A 24,779-nucleotide genomic window follows, 5' to 3' on the forward strand; every position below is an offset into this window, starting at 1 on the left:
TCGTGTATAATACGCACAGACATTTCTTTTGTATCATTTCAGGCTGTCAGTATAAACTACGAAATTTACAATCTTTCAACTCTGTTTTTTTTGTTTTTTTTTCTCACCAAAATTATATTCCAATCAGAGCCCCTTATTTCTAATTTTGAGAGCGCCCTGGGCGCTTATTACGTAGAATACGGTATCCCAAAGGTGTGCTCTGCCAATAAGATGACTTGAGCCAGTATCACAAGTGAGTACAACACTTCTTCCTTTTCCCCACAAGAGGAGGAACTTCATCAGAGAGCTGGACATTCATTTCTTCACTGTCTCGTTTAGTATCCTCATCCAGCGTATCTCCCAGAAGATGGGCTGAAACATCCAGCAGGGCAAGGCATGAAATTGTTCTTGGTGCACACTGTAAATACTGTAAATCATACAATTAACGCGCCACCAACCTAGGATGCCACCCATAGCCGACAATCCTTCTACTGAGAGTACCGTATATTGCTGTGTTTAAGGCGAGGTTTTCGTACTTAAAATGAGGGGGTTAAGAAGGGTGTCGTCTTATACACGGAGTCGAAGATCTAACATTTTTTTCCACTGGAGATGTCAACCGGCGTTCGATAGCCAGACCAGCATTTGACAAAAAAACTTCGCATTTCGTCCTAAATAACTGTTCCAGTAACTATTTCCATACATAAACATGATTTGTATCTCTTTTCCTTGAATAAAGATTAATAATTTCTGCAATAAAGTTGAAATGACCCTCGCCTCGATATCGTACCGTGTAAACACAAAATGGCGACGTGTGCTGGAGTTACACACGCGACCTATCATTGTAGAAAAAAACAATGCAAGATAAACATATGTGCTTCATTCCAGGTCGCCTTATACACGGAGTATAGGATTTTGGGTTGATTTTGAAGGCGTGTACAGGGGGGTCGTCATATACGTGGGGTCGCCTTATACACAGCGATATACAGTAGCCCAAACCGATCAGCAAATGACAACTCCAACAGGCTTAAAAAATTTAATACGATTTACTTTCTTTAAGGCAACTTCTCCCCCTTGACCGCAGGCCTCAAAGTTTAAATTTTTATTAAGTAGTCATATGGCTACAAGTATTTTTTTCTAGGTAGCCAGGGGAAAAATTAAGAAGTCAAGCCAATATTGTAGGTAGCCAAAAGCATTTGAAATGATCATTGATCAAATAACTATTATATATATTGTACAAGTCATGGAATTGTATATTAGTGGAAACTGTATTTGATTTTTGTTATATGTGATTTAAACAATGATGATTGCAACAATTATGTTACAAGATTATATAGGTATATAGGAAATATTTATAATCAAGAAGTTTACACGCAACTTTCTGTACATATATGTATCGCGATATGTATCGTAAAGTTACCTATGTATTGTGATACGTATCGTATCATGACCTTGCTGTATCGTTTCACCCCTACTGTCATACATGGTTGCACTTACCAACATCATAAAAGAGTTTTTCTACATTTTCTCCTGTGAGAGCGGATGTTTCCAGAAACAGAAATCTATGATCCTCCGCGAATTTCTGTGCTTCCTACAACAGTCAGTATGATCATAAATAAAAACATAAGGCTGAAAAAAATAATAGTCCTGGTTCTCAGGCACCACCCGTATCATCAGAAAGTTTGCCGCATATTTCGTTTTTATTTTCATTTAAAAATATTAACTTAAAAATCCTTAAATATTCCAAGTCCAAAGGTAGTCACATACTGGTAGTCACATTCTAGTAAATAACTCATCAAGGAATACATTTATGTAGGCACGGAAGGTTGGTGCTTTCCCAGGTTGAGTGTACACAGCTATTTATTTGGTTACGTACTAGTTTGAACAACAACAACAACAACAACAATATCAGAAGACACCGCCCAGTAGCACCATATTTTCAAAAATAAAGACCTGAGAACCAATTCTTTTATCTTTTTTAGCCTAATGATCTATTTAGGATGACCTATGGCTTATTGACGACGACAATACTAATTAAACAATGGTTACATGTCTGGTACATTGGCCAGCTCAATACAAACTCAATCATCAGAGTTGTTTCCCTTGGCTGAACCAAGATCCTCTGAGTTTGAATCCACAACTTTCTCAACACCCACAATCCACAACGCAATTCTCCACCTACATTCACCCTTGTGAACACAACTTTCTCCACCCACACTCACCCTTGTGAACACAACTTTCTCCACCCACACTCACCCTTGTGAACACAACTTTCTCCACCCACACTTACCCTTGTGAACACAGCTCTCTCCACCTACATTCACCCTTGTGAACACAATTTTCTCTACCGACACTCACCCTTGTGGGAACAACTTTCTCTGTCTCTTTGTCTATCTTGTTGCCTACAATGGCTACTCGAATGTCAGTGGGGCCGTGTTTGTGAAGCATTTGCAACCAGTGACCTTTGATGTTCTTGAATGATTCCTGCAAATATAAGTTGACCCAATCTGTACCCTCACCACTACAGAAGACTCTTCTAATATCAGATAACCTTTCCATCTCATATCTTATACCTGATTTGTGCTCAGCCACCTATCAGAAGCCCAGTCGAATATCTCTCAAATATAACCAAACACAACACAATTTGTGATGATATGTGATGCTAGTTTCGAATCAGGTGAAATTAAAACATCATCATCACACATGTCAAATGACTTTTCAGTTTGATAATGCATTGTTTGGGGCCCAAACCTATTGTGGGTTATCACATACATTAGTAAACAAATCACAAATAAACACAAATACATTGATGTTTACCGGTCCAGAAAGAATCACCAGTTTGAGTGTGTGGCAAAAAATCAATGCACTTTTAGTGAACATGTGACAACACAACCATACTGCTGTGTAGCCTTTCATAAGATCGTCACGATATGGCTGAAATATTGCCGATGTGACGTTAAGCTTTAACTCACTCACTTTCATAAGATTTGCACAGACTCGTTGATCGTGTGCCGGAAGCGTGTTGTTTACAGTTGCTTGAGTGAGTCAGTATTGTTTCAAGCCACTGCAAGCTGCATATTCCAGCAAAAGAAATCATAAACAGGTAGTCCTCTATATTCCCTGTTATCCTTGCTCGCTTATAAAATATCTCTTTATTTCTGTGAAAACAATGGGCAAGAGTCATAACTAGCCTAGTCGGTAAATTTGCAAGGTTTCAAAAAAAGGTAAAGGTTTGGCACCTAAAACAAACCCTATGCACAATTTCAATATTGAAAGGCACCAGTTCAGCATTTGAAGAGTATGCAAAGATTCACAGAGATGTAGCGAACAGTGTTTGAGTTTTGCTCTTGAAGGGAACTTTATCCTCATTAGAGCAAATACAAAACAAAATTATACAAGTGCCTCTGTTAACTGTTAATTCTTTATGGCAGTTTTCTACATTGATAACATATTCATCACATTGTGATGTATTCCTATAAATGTCATCTACAGTCAAGTCCTGTTAATCCGACATAGATGGTTGCATATGATTATGTCGGATTAACGAGTATGTCAGATAAACAAAATTAAGTAGTATCAACGTTCGTGATCGAAAATCGGACAACTATCCGATAGATAAGAATTCAAAAACGTAATAAAAAATATAAAATAGATACTCATATTGTTGTGTTACATTGTTGGCGGATATATGTTTTCTAATCATGCAACCTCTAAACACAAAACAACTGTTATGGACTGTATGACTTTTTCAAAATACTTCCAAAAGCATGGTCTGGAATGGAAGTCGCAACTTTGAAACTGGTACCCAAAGCGAAAGCTGCTTTCTAAGTGGCTAACGTCGACTTCCTGTTGGTCAATTCATAGGTAGGTCATAGTTCGCGAAAGGTTGTTCTGACGTGACCTGTAATGGGATGTCCTCGTCAATAGCGAGAACTTGTATCTGATCTTAATAAGATTGAGGTAATCTAAGCATGTGATTTATCCTGTTTTCTTTATTTAAAGCATTAATTGTTTATTGTTAAGCAAGTTTATCTCTGCAGCCGTTGTAATATGCAGCTACCAGCCAATTCGTCTCGCATCAAAACAAAGGCTGTATACTCGCGGGCAGATGACCACGGAGTACGCTGATCACTGTGTCGGATTAACGAGACTGATATATGAGTGATTTCGGTAATTCGTTGCAAATTAGGTGTGTCGGAATCGGACTGCGAGACTGTCGGATTAACAGGTCTAAATAGCACTGATTGAATCGGTTCCCATCATTAGTGTCGGATAAAGCTGATTGTCGGATTAAAGAGAGTCAGATTAAAGTGTCAGACTCGTAACAGAGTCGCACAGATCGGGAAAGGTCCAGAGAGGTCAGCCAAGCACTCCTAACAGTATGGTGTGCCACTTTCGGATTCGGGAAACTCAGCCTATTTTGTCTAGTCGGATTACAATCGTGACTATGTCGTGACAGATTCTGCTCTATCAGATCAAAATCATTACAATGTCCTGTGTTGTCTGGACGGTGTCCTGTGGATCGGGACGCAGTCGCGATGAACGGCATGAATTGTTCATTCCCGTTTCTTGTCGATTGAGTCCAGATTCTTTCCAGACCTTGCCGAATGCGAACTGTCTTTGTCGGTTCACTGTCCGGTCACTGTCTGATCTCTGTCAGACCGCATTTGGGAGAATCGGGATGCTGTCGGGACAGATTCTGTCATTTTCTACCATGCAGAAGATACAAATCGAATCAGAATTGAATTGAGAATGGGTGAATCGGGACGAATTCGCCTGGAAACGGGTGAATCGGGACGATTCCTGAACAATATGTTATTGTTTGTTAATTTCCCGCCACAAATCATAGGATCTTGATCAGACTTTTGACAAATTTCAATCGGAAATGGTCCTATCAAGGACGGCAGTTAAAATCCTGAATGTGTACTGAGCCCTAATTCTCAACGCTGCGTTTCCATCTTGATCTACCTATACATCTGACTGCAAAGTGTCATATTTGTATCCTCTGTTGGTTTCCAAGTAAAAATGTCCTATATGTGCATGCTGTCAAAAGATGAAACGAGAGCCATAACTCTGTAAAGTATTAATTCTCAAAGCTTGGTTTCCAGCTTGATCTACTTGTACATCCCTTAATGATGACTGCAAAGTGGCATCTTTGTATCCTCAGTGGTTTCCAAGAAAAAATGTCCTCCATTGAAGGTCCTGTGCATGATGTCTAAAATATCAAACGAGGGACATAGCTATCTCAAAAGAAAATTTTACAACCTGGTTTCGCACTCAATCAACAAACTTATCCCAACCAACATTACAAAACTTCATCCTTCTGAAAAAAAGTTCTCCACTGAAATTGGACAGAAATAATTAAGGATGGATGGATGGATGGACCATTGGGGCCCAAAGTTATATCCCTGTCCCACTTCATGACAGGGGATAATATGCTTGACGCATTACTTACCAGGTCTGTGACATCATACACAACAATGGCTGCCTTGGCGTCCCGGAGATACATGGGGATGAGGCTGCGGAATCTCTCCTGCCCTGCTGTGTCCCACACCTGAAATATGACAGTCTTGTCCGGGATGTCCACAGCCTTGGCTAGGAAACTTGCTGGAAAATAGGATAAAATGTATCTTAAGTCAGCTTTTCTCACAATGAGGATCAGTATTAAAACTTTCCATTTATTTGATTGGACAATTCTCAGTGAAATCTACTACTTTGAAACATTCAAAATCTCTTTAATTTGGTGTCTTCCAAATTCATCTTGACAAATACATGATTGTTTTCATGAGTGAGTGAGTGAGTGAGTTGTTTGCTGCGTCAACAGCAATATGTTTGGGGTGTAATGACATGCTGTCAGCAATCACACCTTTGGAACCACAAAATTGTTGGACTTTTCAATAACAGCAGGGTGCTGGACACCATAGGATGACTCCGAGTGAAGAATGTGATGGGATCTGCAGTCATACTAGAGCCATCTGTAATTCTCTCTTGAACTCAACCACCCCCATGGTCTAGTGGTAGAGCATATCCCAGGAGAGCGGAAGATTGTACTTCTATCTCACCTCACCTCATGTACTTCTTGTTACCCTGCCTGGCACTCGGCATTAAGGGGCTAAAACAAGGACTGGTCGGCTTGGAGTCAGTATATAGTGTCTGAGTGGGGTATTCATGTTAAACTGTGGCATGGTATCTCAGTGGGCTAGCACTGTAAAATCGGCATCAGTCCGGACTAGTACAAGTAGTCACACACACACGTACATGCATGTAGCTATAAGTGCAATAATCTTGGACGCGACGTTAAACCCCATTTCACCTCACCTCATGAACTCAGTACTCCTTGTAAATATATAATGTGTATAAAGCAGCAAATCCACACAGAATTGAGATATTTTACACAATATTGGCATTTTATGGGCACATCTTTCACTTGTGTACAAGGGCTTTCTTCTCCTACACAGCTGTCTTCAAACATTTATTGCGAAAGTAGTCATCTTTCCAGTCACAATAGCAGTAGGAAAGGAGAAGACGTGATGCAAACCCACTTTCTGATGTACTAAAATGTCAAACTTCTAAATTTGAAACTTGACTGCCGCCAATCTTTGGCAAGTTAGCGTGACTTGTAGTTGCAGAGCATCGTAACCATCAGTTCCTGTGTTTGGTCATATTTGTGTAGCAAGTCATCTTTACCTTGTGTGATGTTGCTCATAATATCAACCACTGATTTGTCTGGTTGTTCAGACCAGCGTCCCATTCAACAAAGCAATTGTAGCGCTACAACTGTTGTAAGTATGTGTTGATGGATATGAGTTACAATTACCTTAGCGCTAAGATCGCTTTGTGGAATAGGATCTGAACAGAAGGAAACAGTTGTTTGTGGTTTGTCTTAGGACAGTTCGTCCAAACACACCCATCACTTAACTTAGGACAGCTCGTCCAAACACACCCATCTCTTAACTGAGGACAGCTCGTCCAAACACACCCATCACTTAACTTAGGACAGCTCGTCCAAACACACCCATCACTTAACTTGGGACAGCTCGTCCAAACACACCCATCACTTAACTTGGGACAGCTCGTCCAAACACACGCATCACTTAACTTAGGACAGCTCGTCCAAACACACCCATCACTTAACTTGGGACAACTCGTCCAAACACACCCCTCACTTAAGTTGGGACAGCTCGTCCAAACACACCCATCTCTTAACTGAGGACAGCTCGTCCAAACACACCTATCACTTAACTTGGGACAGCTCGTCCAAACACACCCATCACTTAACTTGGGACAGCTCGTCCAAACACACCCATCACTTAACTTGGGACAGCTCGTCCAAACACACGCATCACTTAACTTAGGACAGCTCGTCCAAACACACGCATCACTTAACTTGGGACAACTCGTCCAAACACACCCCTCACTTAAGTTGGGACAGCTCGTCCAAACACACCCATCTCTTAACTGAGGACAGCTCGTCCAAACACACCTATCACTTAACTTGGGACAGCTCGTCCAAACACACCTATCACTTAACTTGGGACAGCTCGTCCAAACACACCCATCACTTAACTTAGGACAGCTCGTCCAAACACACCCCTCACTTAACTTAGGACAGCTCGTCCAAACACACCCATCACTTAACTTAGGACAGCTCGTCCAAACACACCCATCACTTAACTTGGGACAGCTCGTCCAAACACACCAATCACTTAACTTGGGACAGCTCGTCCAAACACACCCCTCACTTAACTTAGGACAGCTCGTCCAAACACACCAATCACTTAACTTGGGACAGCTCGTCCAAACACACCAATCAGTTAACTTCGGAAAGCTCGTTCAAACACACCCATCACTTAAGTTGGGACAGCTCGTCCAAACACACCCATCACTTAACTTAGGACAGCTCGTCCAAACACACCCCTCACTTAACTTAGGACAGCTCGTCCAAACACACCCATCACTCAACTTGGGACAGCTCGTCCAAACACACCCATCTCTTAACTGAGGACAGCTCGTCCAAACACACCTATCACTTAACTTGGGACAGCTCGTCCAAACACACCCATCACTTAACTTGGGACAGCTCGTCCAAACACACCCATCACTTAACTTGGGACAGCTCGTCCAAACACACCTATCACTCAACTTGGGACAGCTCGTCCAAACACACCCACCACTTAACTTGGGACAGCTCGTCCAAACACATCCATTGCTATACAACTTCAACATGTTTTTTTGTAAATCTCGAGCTAATCATGCTCTGTATCTGACAGACTATGTTAAAACAACTAACATCATCAGTTGACATATTATCGTTGTAGGATGAAGACATCCATAGGACTCTAGTCTTTGATAACATTAGATTCAGAACCTCCATTATCGGGAAGTTAATGCCATTTTATGATAAAAAGTAATTATTCACACTTTTGGGGAATGTGAAAAAAAAGATGTACTTTTGGGGATATATTCACTGGTGTAAAGGTTTTGTGTTTCTGTTTTTGCCTTATTAAATTTCAGACATTATCTTTTTGACTTGTTGTTTATATAATAGAGAATAAGAACTGCCTCATTCCCAGGACCACTGATTATTTACAGACCACCATCATACAACTGGAATACTGCTGAATGTGGAGTAAACAACAAACAAAACAACCAGACCTTGTCACAGCCGAGCATAGGTTATTGATAGGGCTGGGAGGATACGCCAACTGTGTGATCTGATATGTATCATGATACCTTGCTTACGATCACGGTACTCGCATGTGCTGTTATCTATGGTGCGTAAGCCACCGATCCACCGATGCATCAGTATATCATCCCACTACCAATTCTTAATGTGTTTTCTCATGTGGTTGTACGATTAATTTAGCAAGGGATATTAGCCTGACATGCTTTGAGAGCTACAGTAAAGATGAAATATACAAATGACAGATATAAGACAGACATGTACTTACCACCCACAGTGCCGCGACATTCTTCGTTGAACGTGTTCTTCATAAACCTCAATGTCAGACAAGTTTTCCCCACATCCATATCGCCCACTGTCACGACCTTCACCTTCTGAACATGCCGTCTGAGCGAGGTCGTCTTCTCATGTGCTGCCTGCATGGTCGGAGGTTCCACTAGCGTTCTGCATGCAATACAGAGTAGGACCACGTAAATAAATATTTGTTTGTTTGTTGTTTAACGCCGCACTAAGCAATATTCCAGCTATATGACAGCGGTTGTAAATAAATGTATCATATTTGTATAAAATAAATGTAAATATACACATTCAAACTCCATCTTGGTTTATTGATGCATCATGCTGCCTCACAGGCAGTATACTCCCCAGGGTGATGAGAATGATTGTCACACTGACCCATTGACTGGGGTCATAATGCACTTTAAGCATGATATTCACCACTGAAAATGTGCCATACAAATGAAAAATTGCCCCCTCTACACGCAGCCCAGACAGCAAATGGGACTTCTCCCAGGAAGCGCTGCCCAGTCGAACCCACTAAGAATGTTTCGGAGAGTGTGAAGACTCCTCAACACTGCAGCCCTCTGCATTACCCAGATTGTCAAAAGGGCTGTATTCATGGTAGCAAACCCAGGTACTCTCCCAATGTCAGACAACAGATTGGGAGGTACCAAACCTAAGGCACCAAGAACAATGGGGAGTTGGACAACTTGGTACTTGGGATGCAAACGTGACATTTTGAAAACGAGGTCCGCATATTTCCGTTGTTTTTCCTGAATCTTGTCAATCACATTAGTGTCAAAAGGGACAGAAAATTCAATGATATAAATGATGTCATTGGATTTATCAAAAGGACAAGATCAGGTTTGTTGGCCTGGATACGTCTGAGGCTGTAAACGGGCCTATTCCAAAGAATTTTGTACTTATTATTTTCCATGACGCCCTCTACATATTCCGGGTCGTACCATGGATGGAACTCTGTGTCAAAACCACAAGCATGGTGAAGACGGTAATAAAATGATTGAGCTACACCATCATGTCGCTTAAGATACTGTGTTTGTGCCAAATCAGGGCATCCACTCACAATGTGTTGGACAGTCTCATTAAATATTCATTGCATAATCTACATTTCATATTTACATTTTGAAGCAAAATCACACATTGACGGTTTCGCGTGAGAAGTGACTGGTCCTGAGCAGCAAACAGAAAGCCTTCTGTTTCACTTTTCAGGCCAGCCGAATTCATCCAAGTGAAGGACTCTGCAAGGTTGCTGAACCACTCAACACACTGCACATAAACTCGATGCAGTGGTCGTTTAGACAGCCTCTCTGTCTGAAAAACTGAGTCTGGGCCGATATGATATGGCACTTCACTTGGTTGACACTCATTTCTGTACCGTCCAGCAGTACAGAACCATCAAAAAAATCAACACCAACATTGAGATTACGGCTTGGCTCGTTTTAGAAAACTGTGGAATACCTTGTTTTCATCATGAGTCTTGACATGCTTCACAAGAGGATCATCAGACAAATAAATGTGTGCAAAAGTGCACAAAACAATTCTATCATGAGGGAGCCCCAATGTTAATCAAACCATGCCCTCCCATTATTATTATTATTATTAATATTATTATTATTATCATTATTATTATCATTTAGAACTATAACACCAGTTAAACATGTTCCATTACGACAAGGGTTTAGAGGAAGTCATGTAACAAAGCTTTATTACAAACAGCTTGTATGAATATTTAGTTGTTTGATAACATTTTGTATTTAAATATTTTTGTTCTTCCTTACTGAAACTTTCCTCAATTAATAAATAGCCAGCTTGTCAGACGACAACAATATGTTTCTAAACAGGACTATACACAGTGAGGCAAAAGATTTATGTACGGCATATGCAAAGTGCTAAGGATGTTCATTCAATTTTATCACTATGTGGGTGGTACTCAAGCAGGACTTCCTTACTGCGTGTATGCAGTGATGAACTAACTACCTGGCATTTCTCCCCTGTGATGCATATGACCTGTGAAGATCTGGGTTAGAATAGGTTTTCAGCAACCCACGCTTGTCATAACAGGCAACTATGCTTGTTGAAAGAGGCAAATATGCTTGTTGTAAGAGGCAACTATGCTTGTTGTAAGAGGCGACTATGTTTGTTGTAAGAGGCGACTATGCTTGTTGTAAGAGGCAACTATGCTTGTTGTAAGAGGCGACTATGTTTGTTGTAAGAGGCAACTATGCTTGTTTTAAGAGGCAAATATGCTTGTTGTAAGAGGCAAATATGTTTGTTGTAAGAGGCAACTATGCTTGTTGTAAGAGGCAACTATGCTTGTTGTAAGAGGCAACTATGCTTGTTGTAAGAGGCGACTATGCTTGTTGTAAAAGGCAACTATGCTTGTTGTAAGAGGCAACTATGCTTGTTGTAAGAGGCGACTATGCTTGTTGTAAGAGGCAACTATGCTTGTTGTAAGAGGCAACTATGCTTGTTGTAAGAGGCAACTATGCTTGTTGTAAGAGGCAAATATGCTTGTTGTAAGTGTTGTGCATGTTAGGTATGTTTACATTGTAAGTGAGCCAATGCGCACGTGCAGTGACGTCACTTTAGGTGTGACGTCATTATGTTGTTGTAACCTAGGCAGCTGTGTGAGGCAGTGCCAGTTCTCCATTAAACAGTGATTGAGCCAACTGCGGTTTTGTTATGTATTGAAGATTTGATGTTCCTCCAATGTGGGGGTCGGACAAATAACATAATACATACACAACAGTGGCGACGAGGATAAAACTTTCTATTCGTGATTACATTCAGTGCTTTTCCATAATGGCAGGCGTCATTGGAGATGTTGGACAGTTCGATGAAAGTTTAGAAGATTGGATGTCATATTTTGAAAGAGTGAGTTTATATTTCGATGCTAAGGACATTCCAAATGAACGAAGAGTTTCCGGGTTTCTTTCCATGATTGGTGCAAAAACTTACAATGTTCTCAAATTGTTGGTTTCTCCTGATTTGCCTCGTACACGTACTTTGGAACAATTATTCACTGTTTTACGTGATCATTATATGCCTCGACCAAGTGTTATTGCTGAAAGATACAGATTTCACATGAGAATGCAGACCGAAAACGAAACTGTTTCACAATATGTTGTTGTTTTGAAAGGACTGACTAGATTTTGTGACTTCGGCGCTACACTGAATGAATGTTTAAGAGATCAATTAGTTCTTGGACTGAAAAGTGTAAATGTTCAAAGGAAATTGCTTGCAGAATTAGAATTGACACTAGAACGTGCAGTTTCAATTGCAAATTCAATGGAATTAGCTGCGAAAGATTCAGACGAATTGTGCTGCAACGGATTACCGAAGGAACAATCACAGTCAGAGGTGTTTTCTTTCAACAACAGAAGATCTAATGCAAGGTATGAACGTTATTGTTATAGATGTGGAGAGCCTTTGCATTTAGCTGATACTTGTAATTTCAAAGATACAGTTTGCTCATTCTGTCACAAGAAAGGCCATATTCAGGAGGTTTGCAAAGCGAAGAAATGGAGTCAAAGGTCAGGTCAAAGTTCAACATCCGGGTTTCGTCAAACAGGAAGTGCTAGCTCCAGCAATGTAAACAGAAACGGTAGGCGTCAAACTTTTCGTGTAAATGCTATCAATGAAGAACTTTGTTCAACCCATGAATATGAAGATAACATTCTAGATGATTTAGGTGACTGTCTAAATCATTTGCTCGCTATTCACGGTGCTGCAGATGTCATATGGGTGACAGTGAATGTAAATGGACGTGATCTAAAGATGGAGTTAGATACTGGCTCAAGAAATTCTATCATTACTGAAGGCGTTTGCAGACAGAACTATTCAGAATGCAGCTTACAAGAATCGCCAATCCCAATGAGAACATACACAGGTGAGCTTGTCACAAATCTTGGTATCATACATGTTGACGTTTGTGATGGTGAAAGAGTAAACCAGTTACCACTACATGTTGTGCAGGAAAAAGGTCCTCCATTACTGTGGAGGGTGTGGTTACCATACGTAAATATTGACTGGAAATCATTAGGAAATAATGTCAACATGTGTCACAAAATGTCAAGTGAAGATCAACTAAGTGAAATGTTTGTGAAATACTGTGATGTATTTTCTGATGGACTGGGTACAATTAATGGAATGAAAGACCATTTAGAAGTGAAAGATGGCATGTCTCCTAAATACATGAAAGCTAGGCCTGTTCCTTATGCACTTCATGATAGAGTGAATGAAGAAATTTCAAGAATGGAGAAAAGTGGCGTGATTATCAAAGTAGAACATTCTGAGTGGGCTACACCAATAGTTCCAGTGGTCAAACCTGACAAATCTGTCAGAATATGCGGCGATTTCAAATCTACTGTAAACCCAGCTTTAAATGTGAACCAGTATCCACAAAACAAGATTGAAGACATGGTAGCTCAACTTGCCGGAGGTCAGAAATTCTCAAAGATTGATCTTGCTCATGCTTATCAACAAATGGAGGTAGATGAAGACTCACAGAAACTACTCACCATCAATACTCCAAAAGGACTCTACAGGTACACAAGACTTGCTTTCGGCATTGCTTCAACTCCTGCAATTTTTCAAGCTACAATGGACCAAATTCTTCAAGGTTTGCAGAAAGTATTATGTCATCAAGATGATATTCTAGTGACCGGTTCAAATGATGAAGAACACTTACAGAACTTGGATGCAGTTTTGTCAAGATGACAATAATTTGGCTTGAGAGTAAAACAAAGTAAGTGTAAATTCTTTGTAGACTCAGTCAAGTATCTCGGTCATGTTATTGACAAAGAAGGACTTCATACTTCAGGAGATAAGGTGAAAGCTATCATCAGTGCTCCAAGACCTGGAAATGTGACACAACTACGTTCCTTTCTCGGTGGAGTCAACTACTATGGCAGATTCATCCAGAACCTTTCTACAATCGTTCAACCGTTAAACGAACTGTTGCAGAAAGACAAGAAATGGCTATGGTCAACTGAATGTGAGAAATCTTTCAAAATGTCTAAAGCAAAAATTGCAAGTTCCGATGTGTTGTGTCATTATGATCCATTGTTGCCAATAACATTGGCATGTGATGCATCCTCCTATGGCGTGGGTACTGTGTTGTCTCATGTGAGGAGTGATGGTACTGAACGACCGATTGCATTTGCTTCAAGAACACTGAACAAGGCTGAAAAGGGATATTCACAAATTGACTGAGAAGCCCTAGCAATTATATTTGGTGTGAAAAGATTTCATCAGTATGTGTATGGTAGGCATTTCACTCTTGTGACAGATCATCGACCTCTCACTGCCCTGTTTGGTGAGGGACGGTCAGTACCATCATTAGTTGCTGCTCGTCTACAGAGATGGGCATTGATTCTCAGTGCATATGATTGCAAAATTCAGTACAAATCTTCCTCTGCCAATGCAAATGCTGATGTGTTGTCTCGTTTACCTCTACCTGATACAACAAAATGTGAGAGTGATGATGTAGATTTGTTCAGTTTGAACATCTGCCTATTACAGGTGATGTGAGAAATGAGACAAGGCGAGATCCTGTTCTTTCACAAGTGTACATGGCAGTGATGAACGGTTGGGATAAAGATCACAGTGAGAACAAAATAATGAAACCATTTCGCTCAAGAAGATATGAGCTTTCCATTCAATTAGAATGCATTGTATGGGGAATGAGAGTAGTGATTCCTTCTAAACTCAGAAACGGTGTTCTAAATGAGTTACATGGTGGTCATTTTGGAATGGTGGAAATGAAATCTGTTGCTAGAAGTTATGTGTGGTGGCCTGGAGTAGATGCTGATATTGAAAGTACTGCAAGAATGTGTATTACATGCCAGAATCTTCAAAATGATCCAACAAAAGCTCCTGTTCATCATTGGTCATGGCCATCAAAACCATGGTGTCACATTCATTTGGACTTTGCTGGTCCTTTCATGGGTCACATGTACCTCATTGTTGTAGATTCTCATTCCAAATGGTTAGAGGTGATTGTTATGAATTCAACTGCTGCTGATGCGACAGTGAAAGTGATGAGAGGTTTGTTCGCGAAATATGGATTACCACAGCAAGTTGTTACAGATAATGGTCCACAATTTGTGTCAAATGAGTTTGAAACATTCTTGAGAAGTAATGGTGTAAAACACTGCTCCATATCATCCTGCTACAAACGGACTTGCTGTGAGAGCTGTTCATTCCTTCAAACAAGCTATGAAATCAACTAGAGGGGATGATGCAACATTACAGAAGAAGATTGATAGGTTTCTGCTAGCCTAGTCCCCATTGCACAACTCAAGAAACTCCAGCAAAACTTTTTCTTGGAAGAGAACTAAGATGTAGACTTGACTTAATCAAGCCTAATCATGCTGATGTTGTTGCTACAAAACAGTCTTCTTCATTGTGTCAACCTGGCGACACAAGACAGCTAAATGACAATGATAAGGTGTGGGTGCGTGAGTACAACAAAGAAGACAAATGGACTGCTGGCATGGTAACGAGAACATGATTGTTCAAAGTGACTGTAGTGCAGGGACTGTAGAAAGTATCAGGGTCAACAAAGGCGACCCTATCGTAATACCTAGTGCATCACAGCAATGTGATGAACACCAGTGTGAAGACAGTGAGGTGACAATTGCAAATGTACCAGCAAAACAAACCGTGAGACGTTCAGAAAGAGTGAGAAAATCTCCCGATAGACTAACCCTGTGAGAACACAATGTAGAAACTGACAGTTTTTGACAATTAAGTCATTGAATAAAGTATTCAGCAATGTGTAGCAGATATCATATTATATATGAGTTTATCATTTGTGGTAGAAAGTTGTGGTTGAAAGTTGTAACATTGTTAAATTATAACTTTAGAAAATAGCTCATAGTACTGTGTTCTGAATATTGTAAATGTATTGGTTAGAGAAGTAGAAAGTAATTTCTTTTAAGGGGGAGAAATGTTGTGCATGTTAGGTATGTTTACATTGTAACAGTAAGAGGCGACTATGCTTGTTGTAAGAGGCGACTATGATTGTTGTAGGAGGCGACTATGCTTGTTGTAAGAGGCGACTATGCTTGTTGTAAGAGGCGACTATGCTTGTTGTAAGAGGCGACTTTGCTTGTTGTAAGAGGCGACTATGCTTGTTGTAAGAGGCGACTATGCTTGTTGTAAGAGGCAACTATGCTTGTTGTAAGAGGCGACTATGCTTGTTGTGAGAGGTGACTATGCTTGTTGTGAGAGGCGACTATGCTAGTTGTAAGAGGCAACTATGCTTGTTGTAAGAGGCGACAATGCTTGTAAGAGGCGACTATGCTTGTTGTAAGAGGCGACTATGCTTGTTGTAAGAGGCAACTATGCTTGTTGTAAGAGGCAACTATGCTTGTTGTAAGAGGCTGTTGTGCATGTTAGGTATGTTTACATTGTAAATGCGCCAATGCGCACGTGCAGTGACGTCACTTTAGGTGTGACGTCATTATGTTGTTGTAACCTGGGCAGCTGTGTGAGGCAGTGCCAGTTCCACATTAAACAGTGATTGAGCCAACTACGATTTTGTTATGTACTGAAGATTTGATGTTCCTCCAATGTGCGGGTCGGACAAATAACATAATACATACACAACAGTGGCGACGAGGATAAAACTTTCTATACGTGAATACAGTCAGTGCTTTTCCATAATGGCAGGCGTCATTGGAGATGTTGGACAGTTCGATGAAAGTTTAGAAGATTGGATGTCATATTCTGAAAGAGTGAGTTTATATTTCGATGCTAATGACATTCCAAATGAACGAAGAGTTTCCGGGTTTCTTTCCATGATTGGTGCAAAAACTTACAATGTTCTCAAATCGTTGGTTTCTCCTGATTTGCCTCGTACACGTACTTTGGAACAATTATTCACTGTTTTACGTGATCATTTTATGCCTAGACCAAGTGTTATTGCTGAAAGATACAGATTTCACAAGAGAATGCAGACCGAAAACGAAACTGTTTCACAATATGTTGTTGTTTTGAAAGGACTGGCTAGATTTTGTGACTTCGGCGCTACACTGAATGAACGTTTAAGAGATCAACTAGTTCTTGGACTGAAAAGTGTAAATGTTCAAAGGAAATTGCTTGCAGAATTAGAATTGACACTAGAACGTGCAGTTTCAATTGCAAATTCAATGGAATTAGCTGCGAAAGATTCAGAAGAATTGTGCCGCAACGGATTACCGAAGGAACAATCACAGTCAGAGGTGTTTTCTTTCAACAACAGAAGATCTAATGCAAGGTATGAACGTTATTGTTATAGATGTGGAAAGCCTTCGCATTTAGCTGATACTTGTAATTTCAAAGATACAGTTTGCTCATTCTGTCAAAAGAAAGGCCATATTCAGGAGGTATGCAAAGCGAAGAAATGGAGTCAAAGGTCAGGTCAAAGTTCAACATCCGGGTTTCGTCAAACAGGAAGTGCTAGCTCCAGCAATGTAAACAGAAACGGTAGGCGTCAAACTTTTCGTGTAAATGCTATCAATGAAGAACTTTGTTCAACCCATGAATATGAAGATGACATTCTAGATGATTTAGGTGACTGTCTAAATCATTTGCTCGCTATTCACGGTGCTGCAGATGTCATATGGGTGACAGTGAATGTAAATGGACGTGATCTTAAGATGGAGTTAGATACTGGCTCAAGAAGTTCTATCATTACTGAAGGCGTTTACAGACAGAACTTTTCAGAATGCAGCTTACAAGAATCGCCAATCCCAATGAAAACATACACAGGTGAGCTTGTCACAAATCTTGGTATCATACATGTTGACGTTCTTGATGGTGAAAGAGTCAACCAGTTACCACTACATGTCGTGCAGGGAAAAGGTCCTCCGTTACTGGGAAGGGCGTGGTTACCATACGTAAATATTGACTGGAAATCATTAGGAAATAATGTCAACACGTGTCACAAAATGTCAAGTGAAGATCAACTCAGTGAAATGTTTGTGAAATACTGTGATGTATTTTCTGATGGACTGGGTACAATTAATGGAATCAAAGCCCATTTAGAAGTGAAAGATGGCATGTCTCCTAAATACATGAAAGCTAGGCCTGTTCCTTATGCACTTCATGATAGAGTGAATGAAGAAATTTCAAGAATGGAGAAAAATGGCGTGATTATCAAAGTAGAACATTCTGAGTGGGCTACACCAATAGTTCCAGTGGTCAAACCTGACAAATCTGTCAGAATTTGTGGCGATTTCAAATCTACTGTAAACCCAGCTTTAAATGTGAACCAGTATCCACAAAACAAGATTGAAGACATGTTCGCCCAACTTGCCGGAGGTCAGAAATTCTCAAAGATTGATCTTGCTCATGCTTATCAACAAATGGAGGTGGATGAAGACTCACAGAAACTACTCACCATCAATACTCCAAAAGGACTCTACAGGTACACAAGACTTGCTTTCGGCATTGCTTCAGCTCCTGCAATTTTTCAAGCTACAATGGACCAAATTCTTCAAGGTTTGCAGAAAGTATTATGTCATCAAGATGATATTCTAGTGACCGGTTCAAATGATGAAGAACACTTACAGAACTTAGATGCAGTTTTGTCAAGATTACAACAATTTGGCTTGAGAGTAAAACAAAGTAAGTGTAAATTCTTTGTAGACTCAGTCAAGTATCTCGGTCATGTTATTGACAAAGAAGGACTTCATACTTCAGGAGATAAGGTGAAAGCTATCATCAGTGCTCCAAGACCTGAAAATGTGACACAACTACGTTCCTTTCTTGGTGGAGTCAACTACTATGGCAGATTCATCCAGAACCTTTCTACAATCGTTCACCCGTTAAACGAACTGTTGCAGAAAGACAAGAAATGGCTATGGTCAATTGAATGTGAGAAATCTTTCAAAATGTCTAAAGCAAAAATTGCAAGTTCCGATGTGTTGTGTCATTATGATCCATTGTTGCCAATAACATTGGCATGTGATGCATCCTCCTATGGCGTGGGTGCTGTGTTGTCTCATGTGATGAGTGATGGTACTGAACGACCGATTGCATTTGCTTCAAGAACACTGAACAAGGCTGAAAAGGGATATTCACAAATTGACAGAGAAGCCCTAGCGATTATATTTGGTGTGAAAAGATTTCATCAGTATGTGTATGGTAGGCATTTCACTCTCGTGACAGATCATCGACCTCTCACTGCCCTGTTTGGTGAGGGACGGTCAGTACCATCATTAGTTGCTGCTCGTCTACAGAGATGGGCATTGATTCTCAGTGCATATGATTACAAAATTCAGTACAAATCTTCCTCTGCCAATGCAAATGCTGATGTGTTGTCTCGTTTACCTCTACCTGATACTACGAAATGTGTAAGTGATGATGTAGAATTGTTCTATGCAAGTCAGTTTGAACATCTGCCTATTACAGCAGGTGATGTGAGAAATGAGACAAGGCGAGATCCTGTTCTTTCACAAGTGTACATGGCAGTGATGAACGGTTGGGATAAAGATCACAGTGAGAACAAAATAATGAAACCATTTCACTCAAGAAGGTATGAGCTTTCCATTCAATTAGGATGCATTGTATGGGGAATGAGAGTAGTGATTCCTTCCAAACTCAGAAACGGTGTTCTAAATGAGTTACATGGTGGTCATTTTGGAATGGTGAAAATGAAATCAGTTGCTAGAAGTTATGTGTGGTGGCCTGGAGTAGATGCTGATATTGAAAGTACTGCAAGAATGTGTATTACATGCCAGAATGTTCAAAATGATCCAACAAAAGCTCCTGTTCATCATTGGTCATGGCCATCAAAACCATGGTGTCGCATTCATTTGGACTTTGCTGGTCCTTTCATGGGTCACATGTACCTGATTGTTGTAGATTCTCATTCCAAATGGTTAGAGGTGATTGTTATGAATTCAACTACTGCTGATGCGACAGTGAAAGTGATGAGAGGTTTGTTCGCGAAATATGGATTACCACTGCAAGTTGTTACAGATAATGGTCCACAATTTGTGTCAAATGAGTTTGAAACATTCTTGAGAAGTAATGGTGTAAAACACATCTTATCTGCTCCATATCATCCTGCTACTAACGGACTTGCTGAGAGAGCTGTTCAATCCTTCAAACAAGCTATGAAATCAACTAGAGGGGATGATGCAACATTACAGAAGAAGATTGATAGGTTTCTGCTAGCCTATCGTTCTAGTCCCCATTGCACAACTCAAGAAACTCCAGCAAAACTTTTTCTTGGAAGAGAACTAAGATGTAGACTTGACTTAATCAAGCCTAATCATGCTGATGTTGTTGCTACACAACAGTCTTCTTCATTGTGTCAACCTGGCGACACAAGACAGCTAAATGACAATGATAAGGTGTGGGTGCGTGAGTACAACAAAGAAGACAAATGGACTGCTGGCAAGGTGATGACAAAATGTGGTGAAAGACATTATGATGTTGACATTGGCAATAGAACTGTCAAGCGTCATATTGATCAATTAAGGTGTAGAGATGCAACTAGTAACCATGGTAACGAGAACATGATTGTTCAAAGTGACTGTAGTGCAGGGACTGTAGAAAGTATCAGGGTCAAAAAAGGCGACCCTATCGTAATACCTAGTGCATCACAGAAATGTGATGAACGCCAGTGTGAAGGCAGTGAGGTGACAATTGCAAATGTACCAGCAAAACAAACCGTGAGACGTTCAGAAAGAGTGAGAAAACCTCCCGATAGACTAACCCTGTGAGAACACAATGTAGAAACTGACAGTTTTTGACAATTAAGTCATTGAATAAAGTATTCAGCAATGTGTAGCAGATATTATATATATATATATGAGTTTATCATTTGTGGTTGAAGGTTGTAACATTGTTAAATTATAACTTTAGAAAATAGCTCATAGTACTGTGTTCTGAATATTGTAAATGTATTGGTTAGAGAAGTAGAAAGTAATTTCTTTTAAGGGGGAGAAATGTTGTGCATGTTAGGTATGTTTACATTGTAAATGCGCCAATGCGCACGTGCAGTGACGTCACTTTAGGTGTGACGTCATTATGTTGTTGTAACCTGGGCAGCTGTGTGAGTCAGTGCCAGTTCCACATTAAACAGTGATTGAGCCAACTACGATTTTGTTATGTACTGAAGATTTGATGTTCCTCCAATGTGCGGGTCGGACAAATAACATAATACATACACAACAGAGGCGACTATGCTTGTTGTAAGAGGCAACTATGCTTGTCGTAAGATGCGACTAACTCGATTGGTGGTCAGGCTCACTGACTTGGTTGATACATGTCATCGTATCCCAATTGCAAAAGTGTTGAATATCTTCAAACTATATCTGCCTTCTGGAGAAATGTCATGAGTAACTTAAATCATATGTTTAGAGGGCATGGTCATGAGAGATGGTGAGGGGAAATGGAGTTTGACATTACCCACAAGATTATTGCGCTCTTGCACGTGTGTGTGTGGCTGCTTGTACTCGTCCAAACTAAAGCCGACCTTATAGAGCTAGCCCACTGAGATACATGTATCATAGTTTAACATGAATGCCCCACTCAGACACATATACTGACTCCGAGCCGATCGGTCCTTTTGCTCCTTAAAGCCGATTACCAGGCAGGGTAACAACAAGTACCATCTTTAACATCTTTTGGTATGACGCGGCCAGGGATCGAACCCATGACCTTCCACTCTCCCGGCGGACGCCATATCACCAGACCACTGAGGCGGTTCTGTGGACTTTGAGTTGTATTATTCGGAACATGGCACTAGTGAAAATATATACTCTTAAAAAAAAGTTGGGCATACACAGAAATAACTAAAAATCCCCAAATTGTAAGCGATATTAGTTTCTAGTAATAGTTGTATGATAATAGTGAACGACTTGCGAACACATTACAACTAGTAGTGAGGAATGACAGTAGATGTTATGACCTCCAAGTTCCTCCAATAATCTTAAGGACTATAGGTGTGAGATAATCTAGTGTTGATCATTAGCTAAACAAGCACTAATTTTTTGTGATAGTGTTTGTGGTCCCATGGTAAAGTGTTGACTAATTAGATTAACTCATTAGCCTAGAGTACCTTCAGGCTGGCCGCTCAAGTTCAACCCTCTGCGCAGCACTAATTGAAATCCCCCAAAGTGTGCCCAATACAGTGCAGTACTCCCAAATCAAGTGAGTCAGTGAGTGAGTCAGTGAGTTGGGTTTAATGCTGCTTTTAACAGTATTCCAGTTATATCACGGCGTGTCAGCTTAATGTGGGAGGAAAGCCCGAAGTGATGCAGGTCTCAGACGTTTACCTCTTCGGTGAAACCCACGAGCACGGGTATGGTGCTGACAAACCTAGAAACATAATCGGGGCGAACCGGGATTCGAACCCACAATCATAGGTTTCTGGCGTGCCCAAGGGACGCAAATCTGCACAGCGAATCGCGGCGCCTTAGACGACTGGGCCACCCGTGCCCCCCCCCCCCCTCCCCCAAATCAAGTGAGCAAGTGGAAATGTTTTTTAATCTCCCAAGTTAACCAGAAACTTCTATTTACCTAAACAACAATGTAAAATATAGGTAGCCCTTTAACCATAAATATAGTGACACCTTGTCAAACAATGCAGTTACTTTTATTGTTGGAACTTTAACGAGAAACATTAACGGAACATGTTAAAAATCCGGAAAATTAACAGTATCAGGTTTAGTCTGGATTAACAAGATTTCGCCGTACACGGGGCTGTGTTATTATTAGCCTTACAACAAACTGATTGCATCAACCAAACAGGAAAAAGTTAATTGTCATCATCACGATCGTGTACTTACGTGAGTTTGATGGGGATGTTGGATTATTGTAGGTCATCTTGGCGTATTTGTTAAAGCATGACTAATGTTGTCAGCTGCCAATCGTCAGCTGATTTCGAGACGATCACTAACGAACAGTCGGAACACAGAACTTGACATTCACTGACAAAACGGATACTAAAGTTCGTATTTTCAAAGTGACAACATCGATGACCAACTGTCGACTGGTTTCCGGTTCAACACATGGTTCTGCAAGGATCACCTGCAACTTCCGTGTGTTGTATTGACACAGATAACTGGGTATTTGGAAGTCCAAAACTTTCTTCCGCGTTGATAGTTGGTTGCGAAAATCAGAGTTATTTCCCCTGATTCACGACGCTCTTGATTCGATGTGGGTCACAACTAAAGGGCAAAAGGCGCCTCGTTATATATCATACTGTCCAATACGTCTTACAGCTTATACTTCACATATCATTTCTTGGTTAATTAAATTGTGAACTATATTTTTCACCACAGGTATTGTGGATTAAAATTAATATTGTCAGAAAAACTAGCTGATAATGCCTGAGATATAGTTTGTAGAATTGTTAATAAAACTTTCCAAATCATCAGATAAAATGATTTTTCTCTCATTTTGATATTTTTTTGTCAACTTACGTGGAGTGTTTTAAGTAAAGATCGATCTTGTGATTTATGTGTGATTATGTATCCTATTTTGTTTTAATTTGTTTCATTTAAGCATTATCATTTGAAATAATCCGGGACCATGCTTGCCGTAAAAGTCGACTATGCTTGTCGTAAAAGGCGACTAACGGGATCGGGTGGTCAGGCTCGCTGACTTGGTTGATGCATGTCATCGATCCCAATAGCGTGGATCGATGCTCATGATATAAATCACTGGATTGTCTGGTCCACACTCGATTATTTACAGACCGCCGTCATATAGCTGTAATATTCCTGAGTGCGGCGTTAAACAAGAAACAAACGAAATAATCCGGGAGCAATGTTACTACCACTACCGGTACCTACTATTTTCATCCATATCATTAAATATGAGCGAGTTTCTAAAATCCAATACGTGTAGTAATGATTTCAGACTCAACAAAATACACAGAGCGTGTGTGTCATACTGATTTTACTAAACGGGTGTCAGAATTCTAGCTTGTATTTCCCGAGCGAGAGGGAGTATATATACATGGATTCTTATACGAGTTTCGTAACACATGCGAGTGTATTAATTTCTTTATGGCCCATTATATTTTTATGCTTTTGAGCTTCCCTTTAGAAAAGTGCTCTGATTACGACAACGGTCGTCGTAATAAACCACAATTGTCGGATGACGTCGCCAGTCTTCAGCTATGACATCATGTGATGTCATTCCGACCTTACGTCACAAAAAGATTCGACTGACTTCAATGATGCCCTCCGGATGACGCAAACATTACACTGGTACCTGTGAAGTGATATTTGCACTAGTGCGCAGTCGGTTTTTATTAACTCGGTTATTTCTAACCTTATGGGTAATAAAACTGTTTATTACTCACCCATGAAGAGATCGCCCGTTTAATGACAATAAGCTTGTATTACACAGTGTTTAATACCAAAGCGCATGGCTATGTACTGCAGGAATAGGTTTCACAAACAAATACTGAAAACTCTCAATATCCATAGGCTTATTCAACGGCATTGCGCGTAGAGATATTAGATCACCAAGAGAAGCTTAAGCACAACCGATGAGCAACCCTGTAGCTAGGCTGACGTCACATGGTATTGTTTCGCCGGTGTGTTTCTCAACAGATTGGTCTAGTGGTAGAGTGTCCGCCCGGAGAGCGGAAGGTCCGGGGTTCGATCCCCGGCCGCGTCATACCAAAAGGCGTTAAAAGATGGTACTTGTTGTTACCCTGTCTGGCGCTCGGCATTAAGGGGCTAAAACAAGGACTGGTCGGCTCGGAGTCAGTATACTGAGTCTGAGTGGGGTATTCAGTGTTCTAGCACTATTTCATCGGCATCATTCCGGACTAGTACAAGCATCCACAAACACGTATATGCAG

At 40.5% G+C, this 24,779-nt stretch overlaps 1 protein-coding gene across 1 annotated transcript; it reads right to left on the reverse strand.

Moving 5' to 3' along the window:
* Positions 1-96: 96 nt before the first annotated feature.
* LOC139463381 (ras-related protein Rab-5A-like) lies at positions 97-23,051 on the reverse strand. Its single transcript, XM_071244639.1, has 6 exons — positions 22,750-23,051; positions 8,928-9,103; positions 5,432-5,583; positions 2,335-2,460; positions 1,474-1,567; positions 97-351 (listed from the first exon to the last, which is right to left on the reverse strand). The coding sequence occupies exons 2-6, from the start codon at positions 9,079-9,081 to the stop codon at positions 227-229; spliced, it is 651 nt and encodes a 216-aa protein (XP_071100740.1). The 5' UTR covers positions 9,082-9,103; positions 22,750-23,051; the 3' UTR covers positions 97-226.
* Between the last annotated feature and the right edge of the window lie 1,728 nt (positions 23,052-24,779).

Source organism: Haliotis cracherodii, unplaced genomic scaffold (assembly GCF_022045235.1).
Source record: "Haliotis cracherodii isolate W230 unplaced genomic scaffold, xgHalCrac1.p SCAF_16, whole genome shotgun sequence".
NCBI lineage: Eukaryota > Metazoa > Mollusca > Gastropoda > Lepetellida > Haliotidae > Haliotis > Haliotis cracherodii.